This window comes from Atractosteus spatula, chromosome 2 (assembly GCF_055471065.1).
Source record: "Atractosteus spatula isolate fAtrSpa1 chromosome 2, fAtrSpa1.hap1, whole genome shotgun sequence".
Taxonomy (NCBI): domain Eukaryota; kingdom Metazoa; phylum Chordata; class Actinopteri; order Semionotiformes; family Lepisosteidae; genus Atractosteus; species Atractosteus spatula.
The window spans coordinates 21,974,860-21,986,550 of NC_142707.1; the positions used below are offsets into that span (position 1 = coordinate 21,974,860).

At 36.3% G+C, this 11,691-nt stretch overlaps 1 protein-coding gene across 1 annotated transcript in view; it reads right to left on the bottom strand.

Annotated features, from left to right (window-relative positions):
• Positions 1 to 1,027, bottom strand: part of LOC148839443 (exostosin-1-like) — a 399,059-nt gene extending 398,032 nt beyond the window's left edge. Inside the window, exon 1 of the mRNA XM_088933943.1 lies at positions 25 to 1,027. Within this exon, the coding sequence (XP_088790069.1) occupies positions 25 to 980 (956 nt within the window). The 5' untranslated portion in view covers positions 981 to 1,027. The remainder of the gene's footprint in view (positions 1 to 24) is intronic.
• Positions 1,028 to 11,691: the final 10,664 nt, after the last annotated feature.

Genomic DNA, 11,691 nt, shown 5'->3' on the forward strand with positions numbered 1-11,691 from the left:
GTACATAGAAAAAGGAGCACTTACTTTGAATATTCTTCATTATCTCTGTCACATCTTACATCCTTATGCTTTTCCCAGTCCTTTCCATGCTTGCAAGTAGTTAATAAAATGATATCTTCCCCATTGTGAATATGATATAAAGCATTTCTAGTTTCTGAACCAATACCAGTCAGGTATCTTTTCCCTTTAAAAACTAATAAATATTTCCTTGATGGGGGCACATTGTTGAATGTCAAATAACCTTTCCCCCCTCCTTTCTGAGGGTGATCTTTTGAAAACAAAGGGATTGAAATGTCAAAGTTGGGTCTAAAATTATCCACATCAATACTGGCTTTTGCTAAAATGGCCTGTCCAATATCAAAACCCAACTCTTCTGTGTAGTCTGGCCAAGTTCCAGAATAGAGGTTAAAAATCAGGTGATTTTTCCCATTGTTCCACATTGGAAGGCCCTGGATTTTGGTCTTCACACTGTGAACGTATTGAAATGAGAGCTGATCCCTATCAAGGGTGTCAATGCTAAGGACAAACAGGCAAGCCTGGTGGGGGTCTGTGGTGTAAAACCGGGATTCCTCAATGACCATCAGAATCTTTTGGTAGCTCTCTGATATCTTCTCTCCCTTCTGCAAAGGATAGACATACACCTTGAAACCACTTTGGCAGAGGCTGAAGTCAAAGCACGTCTCCATCCTGCACTTGGTGCTTTTATAGATGTTGTTCCTAACCTCCCGTCTCTCTCGTGGAGAGAGATTTCCCTGCTGCTGACGATGACCATCCTCACCATGCTCCTCTCTGTCTAGGTATGTATTCAAAGGGTTAATCCATTGTGGCCAGTGCTGCCGTAGCAGATTCTGTCCGTGGGAAGCTTTATAGAGGTGGTGGTGCTGGTGATGGAACTCTCCGATCTGCAATCCCCCAAGGTATGCAAGGAGTAGAATACAGGCCCCTAGAGACACAAGCAGGTATCTCTTCTTGGCCTGCATGTGGACAGTGGGACTGAATGTGATGGGAAAAGAGGAGGCAGACGGAGAAGGCAGGGGGTCCAGTTTCAACACATCGCGTAGACACTCATCCCAAAGTTAGCATGTTGGTACCTCTAGGTAGCTGCGTGCACAAAACACAGTAACCATTCACTTTACCACATTCATTTTTTAGATATATACATTATGCCGTTTTATACTTGGCTTTTTAGTCTCTAAGCATGTTAATGAGAGAATGTGTGGTACCTTCGGGTACTTAAAATGGTACACTATGTAAATGTAGCTAGGATGAGAAAATTAGGATGATGGATTTTAAATAAGTTTTCTTTTTAAATTAATGCATTCAATTAGCTTAATTTTTAATGTAATGTCAATATGTTTATCTTAAATATGTTCATGTCGTGTTATACAATTGGCAAAAACTACCAACTTAGTATAAATGCTTTAAAGTAACTACTGCTAATTTTACACAACGAATACAAATTCGCAGGTTAAGGCTGCGTGTTAATTTGACCGTTGTACCGTCTGTACTTACAGTATGACACCTCATAAATGCTGTTAAACATATTTCAGTTGCAATACGTATGACTCTGGCAATGATATACTGTACAGTACGGGTATCGTACACTGTCTCTTATATTAGTTTATTCTTAAAAGTTATTTCCCTTGCATTTTTATTGGTTGTTATACATAGATCAATGTATCTACTTTATAATTCTAATTTCATGTAAGTTTGAAGGCGCCGCTGTATAAGCCCCTGTAACTTGAAATCTATTGTTACTGTAGGTGATAAATGGTAAAGCTTTGACTCGTACCTGCTTTTATAAGACACCTGCCGTAGTCTTCCCCCTTTCGGGGAGTAGAATAATGATGGCTCGTCTTCACCTCAACTTATCTGTTGCTGATCAAGGCTTCCTCTTAAAGCATATACCGTTCCATTTAATAGTCATCTTTATTGGCTCGACATATTAAAAGATAACCTTAGGACACCATATTTTCTGAATGGTGCAACGGCCAGCAACAGGGAAGAAAAACAGGCTGAATAAAAACTTGAGAGTACTTTCTTAAGAAAACTGACAGCTGCGTTATCTGTCGAGTACTGCAACAGTTTGTCACATCGATGTAAAATAGTCGTAATGTGTTGATTTCATCTTTTTCACTTAGGATTTAACACAATGCGAATGAAGTTAAAGATATTTTGGGTGCCCATTTCTCCGTCTGTATGTCACTGATTTCGGAAACTGTCTTACTACTGTACATAGAATTGAAATAATATTGTATACCAAGTAACCCTGTACTAGTTCTTTACACATGCCTCTGAAAAGCGTAATATAAATGTATACTCTCCAAAGAACCTACTTGCAAGGCAAATGAAAACAGCATAACTGCAGAAACTTAATATTTCCAAAGATGGGCATGAATACAAAACACGGTGTCTTCTTGTGTTTGAGGACCAATTCCATATTAAGTTGTTTCGTTTACGTGTCACAGTTAAAAGTATTTCCTTTCAAACAACGCAGCAAAGAGCTTCCATATGAGGTCATTATACTTATACTTTTATTCAAAACTGTATTCTGCAAAAATAATCTCTTCTTCGACCATTCGCGTGCATATCAGTTTCGAAATAATACTTCTTCTGTCTTGCTTTACCTTCTGTTCTGTTCGGTCCTTTTTGCCATAATATTATTTTATAAGTCCTTATGTTTGGAAGTTTCAAAAATACATCCAGGCAAATACATCTTCACCTTTAAGTTTAAACAAGCTCTGCCACATAACAGTAAGACGTACGTATCCTTGTCTATTGTATCTCGGCAATACATCTGTAGGAAAACACACTGACGTGTTAAGAAATCAAGAGAACTCCAAGCACTGAAACCATCTACAGCTGTGATGTGAATTCAACTTCGCGTTTGATTTCGGCTTTGACCAGTCACATCCTCACCTTTGCAAACCACAGCTGTTTCACTCCTGCGCGTAGTAGTACTGAGTCCAGCATCTCCAGTTTTGTCATTTCTGTAAGACGATTACTGCACCTTCCAGGTCTCCCTTTATGTTTTTCTTTTCTGCTACGTGTGCGTTTTATTCTAGCACCCTCAATAAATGCACTCCTAAGATTCAATTAATCTGTCATTTTCCAATTAGGCTAAGAAAGAAATAGCTTTTTGACATCTTAATAAATCCATTGCATTAAAAACACGTCTTTACAATGTGTCGAATACAACAGCAAGACATACTGTATTGTACATTTATCATCTAGTGATATAGGCTTTAATACCAGTGGAAAGTGAAGTTGGACGTATTGTTAGCAATTTCATTTAAACAACATTTGTCTTTGGTGCCTAGATGTTTTAAAGACACTCAAAAGATCCTTGAAAAATAGGCAGGCATTTAATGCATTTTCACAATGCGTTGTTTTCTATCTTTAACTCATCTAATCATCTTAAGGTTTATCTCTAGTAATGTAGTCTGACATACTGTACAGTATTTCAGTCTAGTGTACTGAATATATTGTATGTGCAACTAAAGAGTTTGTGATTCCTTCCAGCATCTCTCTCACTTTACCCCCCCTCCCCCTTAAAGAAATAAAAAACAGCACCAGGCAACGGAACTCCCACCTAGAAAAGCTGAACCACCTCTGATGATTATTGGTAGAACAGACATGCCGAATGATGGAAATGGACGGTCGATGCGTCGATCATTACTGGGGGCGTAGCCAACAACTAGTGGCACAGTTCTGCTAGGAAGCGTGAAGACGAAAGTTTATGGTCGGTACAGGCGTCCTTGACGTAGAGAAAGGCACTTCTGTACTTTCTGACCCCTGAAATTAACCCTACGTAGAATACGTGGTATAATAATTATCACAATAGCAAACATGGTGATCAAATATTATTGCACTTTGAGTGATGTAATACAGTATGTACTGTATGTATAACTATGGTAGCTGCACACTGCAGTTTTCATGTTTGTCACAAGCAGTTAGGGAGCGTTGTCTGATTAATAGTCTGCTTCAGATATTGCACCAGATATTTGATTGGTTTAGCGTTTTAAGCAGAAAACTCTTCTTTAACGACACCCTGTTATAAGTCGTACAAATAATCGTGTAGACAATTTCTGCATCAGAATTTTGTGACACAAATGATTAAGTGAGGTGGACCTCGTTGTACTGTATGTTTAGTTTTTTCTTTCTCAGTCGAGTTGGAATAAATGGTCTTTTTCTTGCTTTTGAAGGGGAAAATAGATGCCGCTTCTTCCTGTAGGGTAATCTTTAAATGCCCTGCAGGCCCATGTTATACTTTTGTTGATTTTCGTTTAAATGTTAATGTCAAACGATAAAAGCTGTATATATAAACTAAAACTGTTTTTTAAATGAAATTGAACATAATTACAGTATAACGCACTCAGTACGCATGTGCTCTGCCGCAGAGAGAATCGTCTTATTTTGATGTACTGTATGTGGCACAAAACGCAACTCAAAGGTAGAGTTGGGAGAACCAGAGTTCTCCTCATAGCTCTGCTTTTAGAGAGTAGATACAATCTTGGTCCCATATCAATATATATATATACCTATCTAATTAAATATCCCAGTTAAATTGTTCCCACTTTGGTTTTAGGATTTATGCCACAAATATCTAATCTATTATATGCTTTTTCTGGCAGCCTTTAATCTGTAATTAAAGCAATAGATCTGAGAAGATGGGATGTTTTTTTTTCCCCCTAAGCATTAATCCTTTTGTATGCTTAAGGACAGAGTTGAAAGATGATTTTAATGCCAGATGAGATTTGAACCAAAATTCAAGACAATAACACAGGTTAAAGGGATATGGTTTGACCAATACATCATGCTGGATTTGCTTGTAAATGTGTCACAAGCTTCACTGCTTCCAGTCTGTGCTCCAAGCTGTCATAAAGGTAATAAAACATTGTTTTAATCTCTTAGGCTACAGGAAGTACAGCAGGTTTCAAAGCAGTGTCACTTCATAACCCTTTCTGTTCCACCATCGGTTTTATGAAAATCTTCTTTTACCAGTGTCATTAAGGAAAACAATATATTATTTTTTCATAAAACCAAATCTTTTTTACATTTTAGAAAATGAGAGCTGTTGTCATGTGTTGTGCAGAACTACATTATCATGAAAAACACAAAATCTGAAGCAACTCTGCTAATGACACCTTCACATGAATTGTACTTCCTTGACAAGGTGTGAAATCTGACACAGACAATGAATAGCTCTTTTTTGTGATTTGCAAAGTCTTGCTAAAACGGTTTACATTTTCAATCAAAATAACATTAATTAATGAAGTGTAATGTCCACTTTTATTACAATACATTCAAATATGCAAGAAGCCCTCAAAAGAAAGTGATCAGGAATTAGTCTGATTCACTGAATGTTTTCTGACTTGAAAGGATTCATTATTTCATACTGTAGATCTTCAAACTGCCCTCTGTTTATTCTTACCAAAGCTTTGCTCTGCTAATGTAAGCAGGTAGAACTAAGTCACAAGAAGCTAATTGTATTACTGTAGGTCCATCATATGGCAAATTGATGATAAATTACAATAGTGACAATGTTATTCAGCTATGAATCCTGTTTACTAAAAGCAGTTTTTTTCATAGAATATTGTAAACTCCCAAACAATGAACATGAAACAACTCCCAAACAGAGTTTTCTGTAGTTTCAGTTTGTCTTCATATAAGCTGTACAAGTTAATATAAAGAATAATATTAACCAATAATAAAACATTTAAAAATCGGTTTGAAGCTAGTGTTAAGTGTCTCATGAGTTTTAGTTTGTACTTTTTTAATGCACAATCAGCATATTTAGAACAATATTTTATGTTTTTTCAGAATTCAGCATCACCTCAAAAGTTCATAATGCAATAAACTATGCCACCTTGTGGTCTGAAAAAACAACAAATGGTAAAATCTCAAGGAAGAAAGATCCAGGGACTTTCTAGGATTAAGAAGAGGGTTTTTCAAATGTGGTTCATGAGAATCAATAATCTGGTTTGGTGTCGGTATATCTATATAATCAAACTCTTGACAGCAGTCAAAATTGTATTAACTATTATTTGTTTAATGGATTTGAGTTTAAGATTAATTGTTTAGACCTAATTTGGAACAATGTCCAAAAGACAAAGGGTGATCTCCAGGAATGGCATTACAAAAACATCCTGTGTTCAAGGATCTGTTTTAAAGCATTCTGTGATATACCGTATGATTAAAAAACAATCTTTAACATCCACTCAAGTTTAAAGGTCATTATGTAAAAGTATAGATAACATCTTAAAGATTACAAACAAGAGGAGCACATTCACCCCCATTGGGTTGCTATTAGCTAATTGATCCAAGGATTCTACATACAAACCCTGACTCTGACTCTGGTCTGCCTCAAGTCCAAAGCCTTTGAATGACTTTGCCATATTATTGTATAGAAGCCCAATGTGTTATCCACTCTGCCACCTGAGTTGTCTAACTCTAAGAAATATGTTAATTAAATATTTCATGTTTATTTCTTTTTACTTTTTCCAAGATATACCTGCTGTATTTTAAATGTGACTCCGACATGATTGTTTTTTTTACTGCTGCAAATAAGCAATAAATGCATTGAAACCTTGACAGCTCAAAGATTGGTGACATCCTATGATAGCATACACATTGGTACAAATTAGTTGTAAGGCATTTTAACCATCTAAATGATAAACAGCAGATATATCCAGTAGATACTGTATATACTATACAAAACACATTATTAATGCTCTTCCTCACAAAATACAGTAGGTGACATATTTTGATCATCAATGGTAGCACTTCCATTGAAAACCATTTTTAAACAATTGAATGATGCTGATAGTGGTCATCTATCACTGTCTATGATGACACCCAGTGAGTGATCTCCATTCATTCCTTAAGCAAATGTAAAATGTGATTTCTAAAGGGAAACACACCAGCCACTGTGCATCTGTTTGGCATGATTTCCTTTGGGGGTCTCTTTTTTTTAACTGAATACAATTTATTTAACTTTCAGACTTTTCATGAATACTTGTCTGCCACTTCTTCTTATTTTGTTCCAATGCGTCAGTGGAGATGTCATTTTTTTTGGCCTAATCTGCAAACTACACTCATAGATTTTGAAGACAACAGCACAAGAGCCTCAGCTCATCAGTGAAAGATGCCTTGGGCATTATGGCTTCAGGAATTTGGACTAAGGGCCTAGCCCACCTTAATAATTTCCAAGAATGCATTTTCATTGAAAGCTCCAGGAGATGAAGACACATTTGCCAGTGATGAAGCATGTTGTTTTAGGTCTTGTTGATAATTGTTTGCCATGGATATGATGAGAGGAGGGTGATCCTGTCCTTTGCATAATTTAGATTATTTACCAGTTAAATTAAATAGCTCCAGAAAAGACTTCCTAAAGCTGTCTGAGAAGGAAATGTACTAAGTATTTTACAATTGCACCTTGAATTGAAGTTCCATTAGGGAAGCTTTTTAACTAAAGGCAGTATAGCAGCTATACAGTACTTGTTCTACTTCCGTTCAAATATTTAACTGTGTCAATTGTTCTCCGGAGATGTTTTTAAATTATATAAGATCATTATACTGTATACTGTACAGTATACGATCATCACATGAGCATCAATTTTCTTTAACAGAGGATAAGAGGTGGATTGCAATAAAAAAATTAAAATAAAATAATTTAAACAATTAATTGCTAAACTGTAGACTTCAATTTTCCTGTAAAGAGAGTTTTGGAATCTGTTTAAACTGGAATATACAGTATTTTGTATACAAGGTGGTACTGTATACAGTACTGAGCATTAAAAGAAATTACACTTTATACATGTACTGCATACTTTTTTAGAAATATATATATTGGATATGAATTTAAAGTCTCCTTAGCAAAAAGTTGATTGGACACAATTATAAATTAAGAAAAGTACAGAAAAAATCAATATGGCCTGCTTTTTCAAGAGAACTGTGTTTTCTTGGTATAAAGGAGGCAACGCTTTCAGTAAACTGTAACTTACTGTATTTGATGTGTTCACAGCCAGCAATTTCTAGCCTTGAAAGCCAAAAGCAGTCTGTCAATGATAGGCCACAATTGGGGAAACCATGAGAGCCAACATCAGTATTAAATTTACTTCATTGACAATTCTGACAAAACAGACCCATGGATAGAACACTGTTAATTGCTAAATCAAGGGAAAAAAAACAACATCCAAATAACTGAAGCACATTCAACTGAAGCACAGTGGAGATATGTATCATACTGTAGTTCTTAGAAAGATAATATGTGAAAATGAAATATAGTATGTTTCTTTAGTCTTTTTTCACATTTTTGCCTTTTAAAAGAAGTACATTTTAAAAAATATTTTTCAAGTTTGCTAAGTCTTGATAAGGGTAAAATAAACCTGGAATCTACACGCTTGACTGACAAAGAATTAGTGACTGTTGAGAACAAGGCGTGAACCTTTTTTCAGAAGGAAAAAATAAATATTGATTATTCCAGCTGTTACATTTGTCAGTGGCAAAATTTTGTAGGGTGGGCAGCTTCAGTTTTCAGAGGACATTATGGATCAATGGAATTAACAGGAATTACTGGACCAGAAAATACTTCAGTGGGTTAAGGAGCTCTGTGATCATGGATGGATATTTCAAGTAATTAAGGAGTTTCTTTGAGAGGACTGGAAGAGATGAATGGGAACTGCAGTAACGTGGTAGAAACCAATGCATATGACAGACTTTGGACAGAACAATCAACAAACATTAAGGATGCACAGAAAATATTTTTTTCCAAGAAATACACCGATACAACATACAGTATACAAGGCATGAATAAGCACCTGTCTCCTTTTTTTTTTCCCAGTGGAGTAGTGGCAAATCTGGGTGAGACATATTTAAATATGTCTGCCAGTGCTCTGCCTGCATTCTCCCAGTACCATTTCATCACTTCTTATTCTATATATTGCTGTGTAATGCAGTTGATCCTGGGATCAACCTAAAACACTGTAGAAAGTTACACAAAACAGTACTGTAATGATCTTAAGAATAACCTGTTTAACCTAACCTACCCAAGTGATCCTGTTTAACCACAGACACAGCTTAAACCTAAAGCCACCACCCCTGACATATCAGCAGTTGGGTTTGCTATTGCTTTATCTTAAAGTCTATTCAGTTTCCTTTAAACTCTCACGCGTTCCTTCTGTCCAATTTAGTAGCCACGACATTACTCTCACCTGAGAACTGCACCTCCATTCTAACCTATGGACAAGACCGTGACCTCGAACCTCTGGAGTATACTTTGAGGAGTGTTAGCTGTGCTTCTCTGTTCCTGGTCTTTCCTGGAGTCGGCCAGCTCCTCGGATACTGTCTCAGTGGTGGTTAGCTGTAACCATATGGACAGCAATCTCCTCTCATTCCTAAAATTCAACTAACTGTGTCTAAAACCTTTCCCTCTATAAAATAACTGAAAAACCAAGAGACCCTAAACTACTGGCAATCCCCTTCAACTGAGAGATCACTACAGTATAAAAACAAGGAGACTATTTTTAATGTGATAAGACTGTCCTTAACCAACAATCTCCTTTAACTTATTCAAATGGAAAGCCAACCAGCAACAGCTGCAGGAGACCGATCAGTTATTCCCAAATGCAAATGCCTGCACTGACTTCTCTTTAAGCTTGTCTCTTTTAATAACCTTGAAACCCTTTTCCAGATGCTCAAAACGATACTAATCACTCAAAGAAACAGATGCGCAGCTGCAGTATTATATTGTTCTATACAAATGTTGTAATTGTCACATGGCACTCATTTTTTTTTCTGGCTTTATGTACCATATTGTGACCATACTGACACTGAAGAGTAATACATATTCTTTCCACATTACGTTTTTTATAATAAAACTATTAAGGCTGTTATGCTTATAAAAAATGTCTACTTTGATTATTTACAGGAGTAATAAACCTAGTCCTACACTCTTTTTGAGGTTCCTTTCCAGCCATAATTGTATAGTAGTTAATGTGATTGATCCTTAATGTAAAGTTAAATTGAAGACCGGAAAAGCCCAAGCCCACCTTCATTGCCAGATTTAATAGCAAATGGGGCATGGAGGCATAGACCTTCCACCTGGATTATGAACCCACTGTATCTCTAGGTTTTGTTCTTCTCTCGCCTCTGGGTACTCGGGAATCTTCAAAACTACCTAAATTCTTTTCTATGTGTAGCAATAACTTTTTTCCCCATTTTAAACAGGGTGCAGTCAGGTATCCTCCATTTTTTATTTTCCCCACAGATGAATGGTTCTCTGGCAGCCTTGCTTCCATATCTGCTGTAGTGAGCTCTGGCACATCCATCTTTTATTTATTATTAGTCTGTCTTCAGGCTCAGGCCATGGGTGAAGAGGCCTGTCTTCCTCTTTTCCATTGTCCTCCACAGGACCAAGATCATATTCCTCTTTAACAGGCCATGATGGTAGTGCACTTTCCCCTTGCATCATCAGACTGTCTGCCCAATCTTCTCCAGCCTTTTTCAGGAGGTTCTGGCCAGTGGACATCTTAGTCTGTCTCAAAACAACAAACCAGACAAAAACCTAACTCCTTTTTGAGCTCCTGACTAAACTGCTTCAAGTCCCTAACTATTATGCAAGGTGGCTACTGTAAGTTTCTTACAGGTCTCGAAACATACTTAAACTAAACCTCTCTCTGAAACTCTACAAAAAGCATTAATCTGTCTCTGATACCCTTCATGCCAACAACTTTCACAATCTGAAAACATGTTTCCTTTGTCCCTCAGTCCGTCACTTCCTTCTTCCTTCACTCTGGTGAGTCCACAATACAGACAATCTGCCCCCTGTTCTCTGACTTCAAATTGACTGACCTACTGTAGAAAGTCCCTGATTCCTACTTGACCAATTGTCTTCCAGTAAATTGTCAGGTGAATGAGAGCAGCAGCCCATTCATTAAATCTTTCTGGTGAATGTGGTCCAGACAAAATTTCTATTTTGTCTGAACCTGCAATGCTTTTACTGTATACCAGAACCATAAGGAAGGTAAAAAATGCTTTATTGTAAAGCATGGTAAAGTCATGCTTTCATGACTTGTATCTTTTAAAATAGGTAGTGGTATTATTTCTTTTTGCATGTACCAGGAATTTAAGGAATTATGTACTGTATTTAAAGTGAAATGGCTATTTCGGGTTATTTAGTTTAGCCATGACAATTCCCACAAATACTGTATACTCAATTATCTATACAATAACAGCAGTTCCTCCCTCTTTTTGTAATGTGGCATCAGCACTACCATACATCTTGATCTTAAATTTAGAAAATTGATACTGGTTTAGCAGATGAAGCTTTGAGAAGTGAAAATTTTTTACACACACGCAGTGTGAATCATGCTTTTTTCGTAAAGTGCTAAAAGAGTTTTCCTTTATTAGCTGTTTATGATTTTGTTGAGCATCTTTTAGTAAACTGTCAATTTACAGGATAAATATAGTCTTTATCTGTGAGAGACCTTTATTAAAAACAGAATCTCCAATCAAATGCTATAATAACAAGAAGAAACACAACAAAAGTTCAAAATATTTTTTTTATTTCAGTTTTTAAAGAGCAGTACTGAATTAAAAATGTGGATTATTGCATTTATTCATATTCTAGGTCTTGAGACATTACTTTTTGGTTGATTTATTGATTGTCTTTTTAAAATTACATTTCCA